Source organism: Spermophilus citellus, assembly GCF_964194105.1.
Source record: "Spermophilus citellus genome assembly, chromosome: 15".
In the NCBI taxonomy this organism is placed as follows: domain Eukaryota; kingdom Metazoa; phylum Chordata; class Mammalia; order Rodentia; family Sciuridae; genus Spermophilus; species Spermophilus citellus.
The window spans coordinates 42,202,651-42,221,390 of record NC_138195.1 but is presented as its reverse complement, the minus strand read 5'-3'; the positions used below and the strand labels follow the sequence as shown (position 1 = coordinate 42,221,390).

Sequence of the window (18,740 nt, the reverse complement as noted above, 5' to 3'; positions counted from 1 at the left end):
CTACCTGCCTTTAATTCTACCCAGCTAATCCCCATGAGGAGATTAATTCACTGATTGGATTAAAGCTCTCATAATCCAATCATTTCACCTCTAAACTTTCTTGAATCATTCACACACGAGCTTTGCAGGGGGGCACTTAATATCTAACCAAAACACATGCAAATGGCTACAACCACTTTAAAAACTTAATTAATTCAACTATCTGTACATCACTCAATAGGCTTTCTGTAATTTTCTTTTTGTTCTAACCCTAAAAGTTTAGGAGTGATTGATGCATGGAGAGCCTCATCTCTTTCTGTAAATTTTTTATTGTTGTTGAGACTGGTCTTGTACACCCAGGCTGAAATGATTCTCCTACCTCTGCATCCTTAGTACTGGAACTATAGATATGGTCTCTCTCTGGTGCTGAGGATCAAACTCAGGGCTTTGTACATGTTAGGCAAACATGCTACTACTGAGCTACACCCCCAGCTCGCTAGAATCTCTGTCACATTTTAATTGTTGCTTTTTCTCTGTGTGTATTTCATTTGTTTATCCTTTTACATTCATACTCTGGAGAAATTAATAAATAATGATTATCAATTGTTCAGCACCTAATAGAACTTTGTCTATCCTTTTGTAGATAAACATTATCATTAGGGTTTTAGTTTATAGGCTTTACTTATGCCATTCTGACAATAAAATAGTTATAACTTTAGGATTTGAATTTCAGATGACTTGCCCTGTACATATTATAGATTGTTAAATCTCATAAAATGTCTTTCCTCTGGTGGTCAATCTTGTGTTAACTGCCTTTTATTTAAGCAGGATAATCACTGTGGAAGGAAAAGCATTGGTTGAAAGCAATATTTGTCCTCACACCTACAATGTAGGACAAATTCCAAGGTATTTTTTTGCAGCATAACACACAGGATCATGTCTCAGTTCTCTCCTTCGGAAGAATGCCTCAAATGAGCCATAGGTGTGACGAACTTCCACTACCCACAAGTGATAAAACTGTAACTACTATCCCTCCTATATTCCAAGTCTCTGGCACTTCACTAGCCATTTATTTCTCTTTTCCTTTTCTAGAAGTTCCTCCTGATAATTTCATTTGTAAAAAATATTTTAAGAATTCACCTAGATCAATTAATATGTTTGAAATTTAAATGGAGATATATGGAGTTGGTTTTAAACAGGGTTCAGGGTGAGAGTTTGAGTAATCTAGGCCTTTGGGACCCTGGGAACTTGAAAACAGATTTTGTAACTCAGAAATTTAGAGAATTTCATCTTTGTCATTCAGGATATGGATAGCTCTTTTTCTCTCTTGCTCCAAAATAGATGGCAGATTGGCTTTAGGAAGGCTGCTAGTGAATGACTGTAGTGAAGCCACAATCAAAATAAAGCTCTGAGAAAAATTCTCATAAACTGTTAAAATTGTTCCATGCCACATCAATTGCTATAAATTTTATAGAAGCTATTAGAAACACATTTTGGTGAACTGATCATTTGACAAATTGATTGCTTCTGGGAGGGCTTTTTGGGGCTTCCTGTCACCTTCACACCGACCTATTTGTCTATTGATTGTTTCTGGGTTCTCAGCTGGGTGAGGTGTCTTTGGGATGAGTCCAGTTGGCCACAGACTACCAGGGAAGCTTCCTACTATGTCCACATGGCAATAGTTTCTCCAGCCAGATGGGAAACAGTGTGCAATTCAACACCTTCTGGGCCTGTTCAACAGGCAATCTGTCCTAATTGGATGTTTTCCAAAAGCAGGTCAGGAATCACCAAGCAAGTAAAAAATTCACTCAAAGTGATCCAGGAAAAAAAAAATAACCAATTTTGTACAGTTATTCAGCTGAGCTATGACATATCTAAGTCAATTGTTTCTTTTTTCTATTTGTCCCAGTGTTTAATGGCATGTAGGTTAAAATTTTATTTGCCAGTGTTGACCAAGGTCTAGAGTGTGAGAAAATGAGAGGGAGGGAGGGGGAAAGAAAGGGGAGGAGGAGATAGATAGTTTCATTAAGGAAAACCGGTGAACAAGTTAATTTTGAAGGCAGAATAACAACATATCAGACCAGTTTTTCATATCTCAGGACTGGTGACCTTTGCCCATAGGCTTGGTTTCGGTTTTATGTTAGTTCATTCCATGCATACACTGACTCTCAGCCTTGTCCATTTAATTATTTTGCTGTACAGACTCTTCTTCTTTTTTTTTTTCAAAGAGAGATAGAGAGAGAGAGAGAGAGAGAGAGAGAGAGAGAGAGAGAGAGAGAGAGAGCTTTTAAAATATTTATTTCTTAGTTTTTGGCGGACACAACATCCTTGTATGTGGTGCTGAGGATTGAACTCCGGCTGCACGCATGCCAGGCAAACGCCTCACCTCTTGAGCCACATTCCCAGCCCCAGACTCTTCTTCTTTTACTCTTTTTAAGTCTCTATCAATTGCTTTCATTTAATATTTTTATTGACGCTCATTCTATTTAAATGAATCATTCTAGCTGGGTGCAGTCGTACACAGCTATAATCCTAGCATCTTGGGAGGCTAAGACAGGAGGATCAGAAGTTTGAGGCCAGCCTCAGCAATTTAGCAAGGCCCTAAGCAACACAGTGAGACCCTATCTTAAAAAAAAAAAAATCTGGGGATGTAGCTCAGTGGTGAAGCACCTCTGGGTTTAATCCCCAGTACGCACATCCCACCATAATGTTGTTATGTCCATCCGATACCCTAGTGGAGCTGAGAAATACACTTTACGTGCAGAAATGAGTGATTTGCAGGCTATCTGTTCCAATAGCCCAGGCTGCTTAGCATCACTCTTGCATTCATCCCTGATTGTACAAAAAGCACCAGAAGCACTTGTAAATGAGGTTAGATATAGTTTGGATATTTTTCACATATTTCTATAATTGGGATTAGAAGACACAGGAATCTGATGATAAAATATTTTAATCTATCTTACTTGTAAAGGGAAGAAGACAAGTCTCATAATACCTTTTTACTGAGGACTTTCAAATCACTTATTATAAGTGAGTCATTACAGACCACAGGCATTTTGATTTTAAGAGAGAAACATCATGTACAGGCCACTTGGCCAACTTATGATACTTACAGATCACATTTCCAGCTGTCTGTGCCCTGAGTGCTTCAATTTCTTATTCTCTGTTTTTCAATAACCTGTCTAATATCCTTTCCCCTCTTTCAGAGGAAGCCACTGGTCGGCTTTTTCTATTCAATGCACATGAAAAAAACCAAAGCAACCCAATAACAAATCCAAAACACCAAAGCCAAGTGACTCTTTTTTTTTTTAACATTGGTTGAGGCCATTATTTCTTTAAAATAAACTTTGCTTTTGAAATCAAACCTACAGAGAAATGCATAATATCTGCATTTACAAGTTAGCACTGGTTGTGAAGTGTTTACTTGGTAACCATCCCAACACATACTGTTGGCATCCAGTGGCTTCCTCCTTTTTACAATTATAATTACACATCTTGATTTTCAAATCTAGTTTTCTTCTAATTATATATATGTATATGTTTGTATATCCATATATGTATATATTATTCTCACATAAAGTTTGGAAAATGCTAAAATAAAATAAATAAACTTACAATCCTGCTATGCAGGCATAACCCCAGTTAACATTTTATTTTTATTATTTTTTTAAATACATATTTATTATATTTTTAGGTGTAGATGGACACAACATAATGCCTTTATTTTTATGTGATGCTGAGGATCGAACCCGGGTCTCACCAGTGCTAGGCGAGTGTTCTACCACTGAGCCACAATCCCAGCCCCAACATTTTATTTTTTTAATTTAAAATTTTTTTGTGAATGATCAGAATGCCTTTATTTTATTTGTTTATTTTTATGTGGTGCTAAGGATTGAACCCAGTGCCTCACACATGCCAGGCAAGTGCTCTGCCACTGAGCCACAGCCACTGCCTCCCAGTTAACCTTTAAAAAAAATTTTTTTTAGATGTTGATTGACCTTTATTTTGTTCATTTATTTATATGCGGTGCTGAGAATTGAACCCAGTGCTTCAAACATGCAAGGCAACTGCTCTGCCACTGAGCCCTAACCCCAGCCCACCAGTTAACCTTTTGGTGCATTTCCTTCCATTTTTCCCCCCTTTGAGTGTGAGAGTTGATTACACTGAATAATGGCAATGACTATTTTATAAGTGGTTCTTGGATCTTGGATCTTGGCATTGATTAGTCTTGGATTGAATTTATATGGGGAAAAGAATTCAGGGTGATTCTTCCTTAGAGTTAAGAAGAGATAAGCTGAAGTGAATAAATGACTTATTTGACTGGATTAGGATAGAAGGTTTGAATATACTTATGGTTTGAAGTTGTATGGAATGATATATTGTTCTTTAATCTATCTATATATTTTATCTATATTCATATTATATGCATATGTATCTGCATATCTATTTCTGTCTATATTTGAATATATTCATCTATTGCGGGCGTGTGTGTGTGTATGTGTGTGTGTGGTGCTGGGGATTGAACCCAGGGCCCCACACATACTAGGCAAGTGCTCTACCACTGAACTAACATCCCTTGCCCTTCATCTATCTTGTAAAGTTGTTGAGATCATGCTATTTATGATGATTTTATCCTGTTTCATTAATATCACATCATTATCACATCATAAACTCCAAATTTATAAAAACAAATAAAAACAGAATTAAAAGACTCCAAGAAGGCATTTTACCCTTTTGTACTTACCCTTTCTTTTTGATGAGGTCATTATGGCTCCTACTTGTAAGGCTAGTACTAGTCCTGAGACAAGTGATAAGAAATTGTGGTATCTGTCAAGCCCTTATTAAAAGGTGGCTCATACTTTCCAGGAAATAAGTACACCAAGATGAAAAGCAAGATGCCCCTCATGTCAGGGGACATCAGAGGAGACAGCTCCTTCTGTGGTCTGTGGCACAGTTTTTATTTATTTATTTATTTATTTTAAAGAGAGAGAGAGAGAGAGAGAGAGAGAGAGAGAGAGAGAGAGAGAGAGATTTTTAATATTTATTTATTTATTTTTTAGTTTTCGGCGGACACAACATCTTTGTTTGTATGTGGTGCTGAGGATTGAACCTGGGCTGCACGCATGCCAGGCAAGCACACTACCGCTTGAACCACATCCCCAGCCCTGTGGCACAGTTTTTAAATGTTACAACTTTTGAGTTTATTCAATAAGTATTGGAGGTGCGCGGTGATGCACGCCTGTAATCCTAGCCACTCTGGTAGTAAACAAAGGTAGCGTGCTAGGCCAGGAATAGCTTCCTGCTATATTCAAATGATTTTTCAAGAATCAGCAAAGCTCATTATTTTGGTGTATGCTAGGGCTAATTATTTTACTTGACATATTCTTAAAATAAGAAACTTGAAATTTTTAAAATTTTTTCAGTGTCAAGGATCAATCCTTATACATATTAGGTAAATACTTTATCACTGAGCTACACTCCCAGTCCCCAAATTTAAAATATTTTAATAGGAAATGCACATGTAGGACAAAAAATGTAAAAGGTACAAAAGGACATATATAAAATACCTCTGCTTCATACTTTCATTTCTTAGTACCTGACCTAGCAAAATTTTCTATCAGAAGACTCATTTTTGATTTCTCTTCCTCAACAACTCACCAAAAGCAGCCAGAGCTATGTAGATCAATTACATAATTAAATCACTGAGCAAAGAACCACCACCAAGTATATTGAATACAATGTTAGGATATCAGGTTTCTAGGGACAGTTTTCTAGGGTTTGCTTCCTTCTGTCTAAAAGTATAAAAGTTATACTGGAAGCCAATGGACAATGCCCAACACTGCTGATGTATAGATCCTGATTTTTTAGTTTATAAATTTAAAATATAATAAAATTAACATGCCATTGTTAAAAAGTCAGAATAGTATAATAAGATATTTAATTAAAAAAATGAGTCTTCTCTTATTCCAGGCCCAGTTCTACTCCCCTCTCCCAGAAATAGCCCCCCTTGTAATTCCTTGTGCTTCCTTTCAGAAATCTTCCATGTAATGTACATAAACACTTTTACATCATCCTTTTAAGAAAACAAATGGAAATGTATTTAAGAAGTTTTTGTTATCTGAGGATAGCTGGACTTGAAAAAAAATTTCACCTAAAGTAAACCCACTTAAAATTAGGATCACTGTTCATAGTAAACATTGATTAAAATCCTGCTTTCTGTCATGAATTTTATTAAAAAGAGATGTATAATCCAGAATTTTAATATTTGCCAAATCTGCATTGATCATGGCTAGGTGGGAGGATCACAATAGTACACGTGGCAATAGCAGTGTCTCTTAGTACATTCCATGATGCTTCTTAGTAGAATATCTGAGATTGGGGGCTGGGGATGTGGCTCAAGCGGTAGCGCGCTCGCCTGGCATGCGTGGGGCCCGGGTTCGATCCTCAGCACCACATACAAACAAAGATGTTGTGTCCGCCGAGAACTAAAAAATAAATATTAAAAATTCTCTCTCTCTCTCTCTCTCTCTCTCTCTCTCTCTCTCTAAAAAAAAAGAATATATGAGATTGGGCCATTTATTCAGAATAAATTTTTATTTTGTGCAGTTCTGAAGGCTAGGAAGTTCAAGGTCCTGAGGCTTACCCTGGAGAGGGTCTGCTTGCTGTATTATCCCATGGCAGAAGTAGAAGGGCAAGAGAGAATGAGAACGCAAGAGGGAGACCCACTTGCTTTCATAACAAACCTACTCTTGAGATAACAATGTTAATCCATTCATGAAGGCTTTGCCTAATTACCTCTTGCTGGTCCCATCTCTTAACACCATTGCACTGGGGATTAAGTTACCAACATATTGCCAGGCGCAGTGGCACATGCCTGTAATCCCAGCAATTTGGGAGTCTGCGGCAGGAGGATCCTGAGTTCAAATCCAGACTCAGCAATATAGAGAGGCCCTAAGCAACTCAGGAAGACTCTGTCTCTAAATAAAATATAAAAAAGAGCTGGGGATAGGGCTCAGTGGTTAAGCACCTCTGAGTTCAATCCTTGGTACAAAAAAAAAAAAGTTTCCAACATATGAAATTTGGAGGACACATTAAACCCCAGCAAGTAGGTACAATAGTAGTAGTTACAATAGTAGTTAATTGAATCTCTGTCTTGGCTCTATTCTTTCTCTTTTCATTTTTTTAGTAAAATATACATAACATAAAATTGACCATTTTAATCATTTTAAAGTATACAATTCCAGTGCATTAACTATGTCTACAATGTCGTTCATCCATTGCCACTTTCTAGTTAACAAAACTTTTTCATTACCCCAAAAGGAAATCTATTAGCTTCCTATTTTCCTTTCCTTCCAGTCCCTGATAACTACTAACGTGCTTTCTGTCTCTATAAGTTAGTCTGTTCTGAATATTTCATATAAGTAGAATCATACAATAGGGACCTTTTTTGATATGGCTTTCACTTAGTATGTTCTCAGAGCTCATCCACATTATAGCACATATTAGTACTTCATTCCATTTTATGACTAATATTTTATTTTGTGTGTATACCACCATTTTTGTTTATCTACTCTTCATTCGATGAACATTTGGGTTGTCTCCATCTTTTGCCTACTGTGAATAGTGCTCCTATGCACGTTTGTGTACAAATTTTTTTTTGAACATCTGTTTTCAATTATTTTGGTTCTATACCTATGAATGGAATTGCTGGGTCATATAGTAATTCTGTGTTTAATTTTCTGAGGGACACTTCATTATTATTATTTAATGATGCTGGGAATTGAACCCAGGAGTATCTACCACTGAGCTACATCTTTAGCCCTTTTTATTTTGATTTTGAGATAGTGTCTAAGTTGACCAGGCTGACCTGAACTTGTGATCCTCTGTCTCAGCCTTCCTAGTAGCTGGGATTACAATTGTGTGTACACAATTGTTGTATTGAATTGTTGATTGAATCACTCTAGTGTTGGTGGCTTTGCTGTGTATCATGATATGACTTCTTGTATTGTTACTCTTCAAACTAGCAGGAATCACTCAATTATTATTTGGGGATTAATTAGTATCTGGATTAATCATGAATATCTGGTTTATTGGGTCAAGTCAATTTGTTCTGTTAATTGGTACTATAATAGTAGGTCAGGTGTTATACATATTGAACTTTAAATATAGAAAGCCATATGATATTGACTTATTATTTATGTGTCTGCTTTTAATTAATTTAGTCAATGCATTGGGCTGTCAAAAGTAAAAAAGACCTGATGCTGGAAGAATCTGAGCAGACTCAGATCAGCAAGACTAAAAATGAAGAATGGAGTGAGCAAAGAGAAATAAAGAAAGAGGAACTGGGTTCAACCACAGAGAAAATGAAGCAAAAAGCACCCGAGTCCCTGGAGAAGTCAAACTCTCCACAAAATCCAGAGTCTCCAAGTAAGTCCTATCATTATATCTTTGCAGAACATAGTAGGTCTGAAACTGGAGAGCTTGGTTTACATTGCATTTATTCTAAACCGTTTCCAATCCGTACAGTAGTTCCAAACTTAAGGATTGGTTTAGTATCTCAAAAGATACTTAGCATTGATACATAAAGTGGAAAGTACATAAATTCCTCCAAAGGAGACTTTCTCATAGTGTCTTTTGCTTTAATGAAATAACACTAGCTAACATTTATTGCATGTTCACTATGTGCAGGAACATTCTTTATATATACATATATTACTTTATATCATCATCTCATTTAATTTTAGTTTGCATGTATTAACTTACTAATCCTCACTACAAATTTGGGAGCCTTGTGCTATTATTAGTGTCTCATTTCTTTTTTTCTTTTCTTTTTTTTTTTTAATAAGGAAGTAATAGTCTTTGCTCATAGGGCTGTTGTGAGATTTTTTTTTTTTTATTGGTTGTTCACAACGTTACAAAGCTCTTGACATATCATACTTCATACATTAGACTGAAGTGGGTTATGAACTCCCAATTTTACCCCAAATGCAGATTGCAGAGTCACATCGGTTACACATCCACAATTTTACATAATGCCCTATTGGTAATTGTTGTACTCTGCTCCCTTTCCTATCCCCCACTATCCCCCCTCCCCTCCCCTCCCTTTTACTCTCTCTACCCCATCTACTGTAATCCATCTCCCTCCTTATTTATTTTCCCATTCCCCACCCAGCCTCTTATATGTAATTTTGTATAGCAATGAGGGTCTCCCTACATTTAGTGTCTCATTTCTATGAGAGAACAAGCCCAGAGAAGTTGAGTAATTTGCTCAAGACTATACAGCTTGTATGTGAAAGGGGTTTGAACCAAGGTAGATTGGCTTCAGAGTCTGTATTCCAAGGCACTGCACTATTCTGAGATGATACCTCATTTCTAAGTAGTCCTATAACCAGTACAAATCACTTATAGAGCCACTGAAGCAAGGTATTGCAGAAATTTAACTGCTGCTCCCAAGCTGCGGTATCTGAGCTCACAGTCTATTAACTGTATTTCCTGGCAAAAGAAATTTAATTTCCCTAGACCTCAGTTTCCTCATCTATAAAAAGGAATTATAATAATACCTTCTCATGAAATAATGCTAGGTGAAGTTAGCCAATCCCCCCAAAACAAACTCTGAATGTTCTCTGATATAAGTTGACTGACCCATAACGGGGTAGGGAGGGGGAGCATGGGAGGAACAGACAAGCTCTAGATAGGGCAGAGGGGTGGGAGGGGAAGGGAGAGGGCAGGGGTTTAGCAAGGATGGTGGAATGTGATAGACATCACTATCCAAAGTACATGTATGAAGAAATGAATTGGTGTGAACATACTATACAGAGAGATGAAAAATTGTGCTCTTTATGTGTAATAAGAATTGTAATGCATTCCACTGTCATGTATTTAAAAAAATAAAATCAATTAAAAAAATACCTTCTCATGAAGTTACCATGGAGATTAAATGGGGGAGATCTATGCACAGTGATTTGCCTATTATAGGCTTTGAGTAAATGTTAACTATCATTATTGTGTCTTTGTCTATCTAGCCATCCAACTGTATTAACTATTTTAGGTATGTTATATACACACACACTGTAATTATCTCAAATCCTTACATGTTGATTCTCCGGGTTATGATGCAATATCCCATTAAAATTTGGCCTTTAAGCCAGGTGCGGTGGCACACGTCTGTAATGCCAGTGGCTTGGGAGGCTGAGGCAGGAGGACCGAGAGTTCAAAGCCAGCCTCAGCAAAAGAGAGGTGCTAAGCAACTCAGTGAGATCCTGTCTCTAACTAAAATTAAAAATGGGGCTGGGGATGTGGCTCAGTGGTCAAGTACCCCTGAGTTCAACCCGGTACCAAAAAAAAAAAAAAAAAAAAAAAAGCCTTTAAGCAGAAGATTCTTGAACACTCTTGAATCTTTGAATACTGACTGGTATAAAAAGAAATAATTAAATAGCTTGTGGTAAATGATAATATTTCCAGAAATAGTTACTTTAAATTTTTCTTTGGGAGAACTTTTACATTCTCTGTACTTGCTGAAATGAGGATTCTTTGCGTTTGATTCAGGTTTCTCAGCTTGTTATCAAGAGATCTCTGTAAAATAGGCATGTTGATTGCATCAATCTCACAATTAGAAATAGTTATAATATAGTTATAATATAACAAACTTGATCAAAGCAGAACCTGATTTCACAAACCTGTGTTTTTAAAAAAACTTTTTAGTTGTAGATGGACACAATACCTTTATTTAATTTATTTATTCTTATGTGGTGCTGAGGATGGAACCCAGGGCCTCACATGCCAGGTGAGTGCTCCACCACTGAGCCACAACCCCAGCCCATAAACCTGTGTTTTAAGCAAGCACATGTATACAAACATACCACCTTCCCGCATACACATAGAGAAACAAATGAACAAATATCTTTTCTTTCAGACCTGTAATGTTCAATTTTGTGCATCCAGAAGCCCTGGATCTTTCCATTTCAGATTCAGACTTAGACTGCATTTACCCACCAGAATGGGGTGAGGAGGTTGGACATTTCAGGAAACTCAAGCATGATGCTGAGGAACCACTTGAGTCTCTCTCAAGAATTCTAGGAAATTTTCTTTTTTTAAAAAATCAAGTAATATAAGCCTATTGTAAAAAGTTCAAAGAATCACCGATAAGTAATAACTTCGAGTTTCCCCCAGTCTGCTGACTTCCTCCGCTTCTACATCCTGAAGTAACTGATGTGGATGCTCAGGCATGTCTCCTACACTGTTTTCTATGCTAATACAAGTGTATGTAAGTACATGCACTTTTTTTTTTTTTTTTTTTATAAATTAATTATTTTATTTATTTTTTTTTTTAAAGAGAGAGTGAGAGAGGGGAGAGAGAGAGAGAGAGAGAGAGAGAGAGAGAGAGAGAGAGAGAGAGAGAGAGAGAATTTTTAATATTTATTTTTTAGTTCTCGGCGGACACAACATCTTTGTTGGTATGTGGTGCTAAGGATCGAACCCGGGCCTCACGCATGCCAGGCGAGCGCGCTACCGCTTGAGCCACATCCCCAGCCCAAGTACATGCACTTTTATAAAATTTTTAAAAATAAAGAAGGTGTCATACTTTGTATGAGTGTTTATATTGCACAGTGTTCAGAAGTGCAGACTTTGGAACTAGATCCCAGTTTCCCACTGATGAGTTGTATGACCTTGGGGAAACTGGTTAACCCCTCACTGTCTGAGTTTTCTTATCAATATAATGGTTGAAATATTAGTGTTTACCTTGTAAGGTTTTCTTGAGGAGTGACAAATTTAATATATGTAAAGTATTTAGAATAGTGCCAAGCACTTGGTAAGTGCCATTATTAGTGTTAGCTCTTATCATTATGGGACTTTTTCTTAGATCCTTATGTCCCTAATGGATTTGCTCTTCTTAACAGCTGATAATATTCCACGGTGTAGATATATGATAATTTACTCATAACAAATTATGAGGACAGTTTTGATGTCCTCATATTGTGAAGTATATATACTTATTGTGGTTGAAGAACAAAATGGAGAGGATAAGGATCATTGTTCTGAGAAGTTGTTGTTGGAGAAGAATGATGAAATTCTGCCAAAGGCTGCATTTATCAGTATTTTCTTTTTTTTTCTTAATTTCTTTTAGTTGTTGATAGACCTTTATTTCATTTATTTACTTACATGTGATGCTGAGACTTGAACCCAGTGCCTCACACATGCTAGGCAAGTGCTCTACACTGAGCCACAACCCCAGCTCTATCAGTATTTTCTTTTTTTTTTTTTTAAATTTTTTTAGAAAATTTTTTAATATTTATTTTTTTAGTTTTCAGCGGACACACATCTTTGTTTGTTCGTGGAGCTGAGGATCGAACCTGGGCCGCACGCATGCCAGGCGAGTGTGCTACCGCTTGAGTCACATCCCCAGCCCCAGTATTTTCTTAATCTCTTATTGGTTTAAGAGATTATTGGTTCTTCAGAGCCTTGGAGTTGGAGTTTTATGTATAAAAGTGCAGTTGTATGATTATTTATAATTTCATTATGCTGCAGTGTAAATTTTTATAATATCAGCATTTAAGAAATTATTATATCAGCTTTATCAAACCTTAAGTGGCTTCTCATATATTACTTTTCAGCATGTTTGTTAATATCTGCAAGCAGTGCTTTATATTTACCTTTAAGTTTTCCTTATGATGCTTATTCCATGATGAACAGCCACCAATAGTCCCCATTGCATTCTGACTCTTCATGCGTTAGACCATGTATAAGTTGTATAAGACAATTTCACTTTTTCTTTTAAAATTTGCTGTGCATATGTCTTTTGATAATTACAATTCTAAAATCAAATAGTTTCGTGTAACATTCTGGAATGATAACAAAAAAATTCAACGCAGATGCTGTTCGCATGTCACCATATCCCTGGGTACCTACCTGCTCAGGCATTGCCAACACTATGCTCTCTACCACAAATACTGACACCACCAGAGGACTTTCCCTAGCAATGGAGCCTGCCTGGCAGCAAATGAGCAAGTAATAACTGCCAGGGAATCAACACCCTTTGGATGTAGCCATCAGGCAATGGATGGGACTGGGAGGCTGAGTTCCTCAGCTCCTTTATCCTTCATTTAGAATAACTCTAAGGGTTTTTTATATTGTTTCCCCGGGATTCCCCAGTGGGATCAGCTCTGGTCATTTAGGGCAATAACTTGTTTGATAATGTTTACAGTTTTGGTTCCCTTTCCCATTTCCTTACCAGGGTGTCCTAGAATCAATTCCCACATTATTAACTTTGGTTTGAATTCTTGCCTGTGTGTCATTTTTAGGGGAACCTAAACCTGAAACTATGCCTTTCTAAAACTACAAAAATGACACTTGTTTACTGTAGAAGAAAATACGGTCAAACAAAGAGAAAAAAAATAGTAACTTGTAATCTTTTTTTTTTATTGGTTGTTCACAACATTACAAAGCTCTTGACATATCATATTTCATACATTAGATTGAAGTGGGTTATGAGCCCCCAATTTTACCCCAAATGCAGATTGCAGAATCACGTCGGTTACACATCCACAATTTTACATAATGCCCTATTAGTAATTGTTGTATTCTGCTACCTTTCCTATCCCCTACTATCCCCCCTCCCCTCCCCTCCCCTCCCATCTTCTCTCTCTACCCCATCTACTGTAATTCATTTCTCTCCTTGTTTATTTTCCCATTCCCCTCACAACCTCTTATATGTAATTTTGTATAGCAATGAGGGTCTCCCTTCATTTCCATGCAATTTCCCTTTTCTCTCCCTTTCCCTCCCATCTCATGTCTCTGTTTAATGTTAATCTTTTCTTCCTGCTCTTCCTCCCTGCTCTGTTCATAGTTGCTCTCATTATATCAAAGAAGACATTTGGTATTTGTTTTTTAGGGATTGGCTAGCTTCACTAAGCATAATCTACTCTAGTGCCATCCATTTCCCTGCAAATTCTATGATTTTGTCATTTTTTATTGCTGCATAGTACTCCATTGTGTATAGATGCCACATTTTTTTTATCCATTCATCTATTGAAGGGCATCTGGGTTGGTTCCACAGTCTAGCTATTGTGAATTGTGCTGCTATGAACATCGATGTGGCAGTATCCCTGTAGCATGCTCTTTTAAGGTCTTCAGGGAATAGTCCGAGAAGGGCAATAGCAGGGTCAAATGGTGGTTCCATTCCCATCTTTCCCAGGAATCTCCAAACTGCTTTCCAAATTGGCCGCACCAATTTGCAGTCCCACCAGCAATGTACAAGTATACCCTTTTCTCCACATCCTCGCCAGCACTTGTTGTTGTTTGACTTCATAGTGGCTGCCAATCTTACTGGAGTGAGATGGTATCTTAGGGTGGTTTTGATTTGCATTTCTCTGACTGCTAGAGATGGTGAGCATTTTTTCATGTACTTGTTGATTGATTGTATATCCTCCTCTGAGAAGTGTCTGTTCAGGTCCTTGGCCCATTTGTTGATTGGGTTATTTGTTATCTTATTGTCTAATTTTTTGGTAACTTGTAATCTTATCACCCAGAAAATATCTATAAGAGTTTGCTTTATTTATTTTTTATTTTTTTTTAAAAGATACCATGTTTTTTTTTTTTTTTTTAGAGAAAGTGAGAGAGGAGAGAGAGAGAGAGAATTTTTTAATATTTATTTTTTAGTTCTTGGCGGACACAACATCTTTGTTGGTATGTGGTGCTGAGGATTGAACCCGGGCCGCACGCATGCCAGGCGAGCGCGCTACCGCTTGAGCCACATCCCCAGCCCAAGAGTTTGCTTTATTTTCATTTATATTTGTATACCTAAAACTAATAAGATAATGCTATGTATATTTTGTGAGTTTTTTGAGACTTATAGGTTGTCAGAAATAATTTCCTTTTTGCTTTTTCCTCAAATGGAAAGTCTTTGGATTTTTAAAAAGTCTTTGATTCTAATTTGTTATATATGACAGCAGAATGCATTACAATTCATATTACATATATAGAGCACAGTTTTTCACATCTCTGGTTGTATATTCACACCATTCATGTCTTCATACAAATACTTAGGATAATGATATCTGGGTTTATTTTGTAAGATAATTGTTTTAAAAATACACACAAATCCTCTTTTCCTGATATAAACACTGTAAACTATTCTGTGTATATTTTTTTCCTGACTCAATATTTTAAAATATCAACAGAACTATATTTGACACATTATTCTGTAAACTGCTTTTTTTTTTTTTAAATTGGTACTACCAGGGCCTCATGCATGCTAGGCAAGTGTTCTACAATCAAGCCTCATTGCAGGCCCTATTTTTAAAATTTTGAGACAGGATCTCACTAGGTTTTTCAACCTTGATGTGAACTTGTGATCCTCTTGCTTAGCCTCCTGAGTCACTGGGATTACAGGTGTGCCACCAATGCCTGGCTTGTAAACTGTTTTTTTTTGTTTTTTATTAGCAATAAACATAAAAAAGGCACAAAAGCATACTTTTTATTGAAGAAAATAAGAAAGTCCAGATAAATTTAGATATTATAAAAATGAAAATTACATCTATTCTAACTATTCAGGGAGAAATACTGATAATATTTGGTGTTAACATTTCCCTTTTAGAGTTTTAAAAAATTTTACATTAATACCTATGTAAATAATGGATTAGAAAATGAGATCATCTCATATAAACTGTTTTCTAATTATCTGTCACTTACAAATATTCCACGAGAATTTGTTTATGATAATAAATATTTTAAACAATTGTCAGGGTTGGGGTTATAGCTCATTGGTAGAACTCATGCTTAGCATGTGTAAGACCCTGGTTCAAAAAAATTGTTAATGACTATATTAAAGCCTTTTAATCAACTTTCTATTGCTGAAGATTTTGAATGCTTCTTGAATTAAAAAAAAATATAGGGCTGGGATGTAGCTTAGCGGTATAACACTTGCCTAGCATGTGTATGCCCTGGGTTCAAATGCTAGTACAGGAAAAAAAATATAAATGGTATCATCATAAATATTCTTATATTTTAGCCTTTGGGGATATCCATTATTATTTCCTTAGGATGTAGAATTTTTAGAAATAGAATTATTGGGCAAATAGTTTATACATCTTAACAAGTCTGATAAATAATGACAAATTGCCTTCCTGAAGATTTTTGTTTGTTGGTAACAGGGATTGAACTCAGAGGTACTTGACCACTGAGCCACATCCCCAGCCCTTTTTTGTATTTTATTTAGAGACAGGGTCTCACTGAGTTGCTTAGCACCTCACTGTTGCTGAAGCTGGTTTGGAACTGGCGATTCTCCTGTCTCAGCCTCTGGAGCCAATGGGATTACAGACGTGCACCACCATGCCTGGCCTTCCTGAGGAGTTTTATCAATTTATACTTATTCCAGTAGAGAAGGACAATAACCTTTTCTTCAGTTTTCAACAATGTTGTTTATTGAAATTAAAAAAAAATCTCATTACCCTGGAATTCAATTGCTTATATTTCCAGGGATACTTTACCATTGACCTTTCACTTTTTGAAAAGTTTTTGAAAGTTGTGTGAAATTTGTTTAATCTTTGTAAGTGACTTGTTTAGATTCCCATTACTAGAGAGGATAATTATTAATCATTTAAGCATGTGAGGTCCTCAGACATGTATGTTGTAATTCCTGTTCATAAGAATTTCAAAGTCTGCTTAAGTTAATCTGCTTCTGTAAAATATTAATGACTCATACTGACTTCTTACCCTACATATGTTGCAGTGAAATCTTATCTCCTTGCTGTTTACCATTATAGATAAATGGTCTTTACCTTTTTCTTTTCCTACCTCACTCTGATTTTAACTATTGCTTTTCTCTCTTCTGAAGGTTTCTCAGATGTGAACTTTCCCCACCTTCGTTTCCGCTGGTCGGGGGATGCTCCCTCAGAACTCCTGAGGAAGTTCAGAAACTATGAAATATGAAATGCCCTTGCTCCATAGAAGAGGGAGAGCAGGATGTTGCCTGTACTGCCAACATGCAGTCTTCATTCACATCTTAACAATGTCACGTTTATGAATCACTTATGACTGACTGATTCCTCCATCTTTGAACCCATTCTCACAATGTGTTTTGTTATTGTTGTTGTTTGTATTTTTTTGGTGCAGGTGATTGAACCCATGGTCTAGGGGACTGAACCCACGCTTTACCACTATGCTATATCCCCAGATACAAAATGTGTTCAGTGAGAAATTTTTAGAAGACTAATTTATTTCAAAATTTGAATAAATTATGGCTCTTAGATCCAAGTAGGTTGTATTATTATGTGTTCTTCTTTTAATACTATTTATAGAATTCTATTTGAAAGTCAATCTCAGTATTTAAATATTTCATTGATATACCATGATCTCTATTAGTGCTGGATGTACAAAAAATGTTTTCTCTTTTTTTGGGGGGGTACCAGGGATTTAACTCAGGAGCACTCGACCACTGAGCCATATCCTCAGTCCTCTTTTGTATTTTATTTAGAGACAGGGTCTCACTGAATTGTTCAGTGCCTCGATTTTTGCTGAGGCTGGCTTTGAACTCTCGATTCTCCTGTCTCAGCCTCCTGAGTCAATGGGATTACAGGCGTGCATCACTGTGCCTGGCTGTTTTCTGACTCTTGACTTAAAAAATGAAATGTGAAATATACTTGTCTAAACTCCATGGAGTGAAATAAATAATTTCCCCCAAAGTTCCTAGATGCATTCACCATTCAACTCTATTTTAAAAATAATTTAATAAAAGGGAAACTAGCAGAGTAGAGGAAAGGGACCAGGAGAAGAGAGGAAGGGAGGGAAAGGGGACATTCTGGGGAATGGTATTAGCCAAATTACACTGTTATATTGTATGAAAATGTAACAACAAATGCCACTATTGTGCATAATTATACCAGTAAAAATATGGAAAACAAATAAAAGCAATTAGCAAAGGGACAGTTCAAAAAATTTGAATAGTTATTTTTACTTGAATAATTCTGAATTTGAAAGGTTATGATTTGAAGAAATGTTATTTTTACAAGGTTTCTTGTGTTACGTGAGTGACAAATTTATAAATTATGTTCTAACTATGAAAATAGGTCTGTCAGGTAGCAGGATCTTATTAAGTTAGATGTAATCTATGTTCTTTACTTTTTGAACAAATGAATGAAAAATTCAGAAGAAAAAGATTTTAGAGTTGGGTTTCCTTCGTCAATGACAGAGTTTTCACTGATATATAGCAAAATAAAAAAAATAAGAACATAGCAAGTGCTATGGTCTGTAAGTTTATGTCCTCTCTCTCCCCAAATTCATATGTTGAAAAACTACCCCTCAACTCTGTGATGGTTTTAGGAGGTGGGGACTTTGGAAGTTCATTAGGTCTTGAAGGCAGAGCTTTCACAAATGAGATTAGTGCTCTTATAAAAGAGGAGAGAAAAGAGAGACAGCTAGATAGATTCCGTGAGTCCCTTCTAGTATAGCCAGAAAGCACCAACTGTGAACCAAAAAATGGGTCATTACCAAACACTTAATCAGCATTGATCTTAGACTTTCAGTCTCTAGAACTGTGAGAAATAGATTTCTGTTGTTCATAAATTACCCATATTATGCTTTTTGTTATGGCACCTTGATAGCAACTGTTTCAAAGAGCTAAATATGTTCAATACAAAAGGCTTGTTACCAGTGAAGGCCCCTTTTGGCTGCTGCACAGTATGCCAATCACTGAAACAATGAGTTTTGCAAAAGAGAATTTATTCCCAAGGCAACCAAGCACTGAGTTGAGAGATCCAAGTCTCAAA

At 36.4% G+C, this 18,740-nt stretch overlaps 1 protein-coding gene across 2 annotated transcripts in view; it reads left to right on the top strand.

The window, feature by feature from the left end:
- Positions 1-17,229, top strand: part of DNAJC12 (DnaJ heat shock protein family (Hsp40) member C12) — a 42,125-nt gene extending 24,896 nt beyond the window's left edge. Inside the window, exons 4-6 of one of the 2 annotated variants that reach the window (XM_081268843.1) lie at positions 8,202-8,406; positions 12,281-12,349; positions 16,811-17,229. In XM_081268843.1, coding sequence (XP_081124969.1) covers positions 8,202-8,406; positions 12,281-12,349; positions 16,811-16,905 — 369 coding nt within the window. In that variant the 3' untranslated portion in view covers positions 16,906-17,229. The remainder of the gene's footprint in view (positions 1-8,201; positions 8,407-12,280; positions 12,350-16,810) is intronic. The other variant, XM_081268844.1, reaches the window with a different exon arrangement.
- The last annotated feature ends 1,511 nt before the right edge of the window (positions 17,230-18,740 follow it).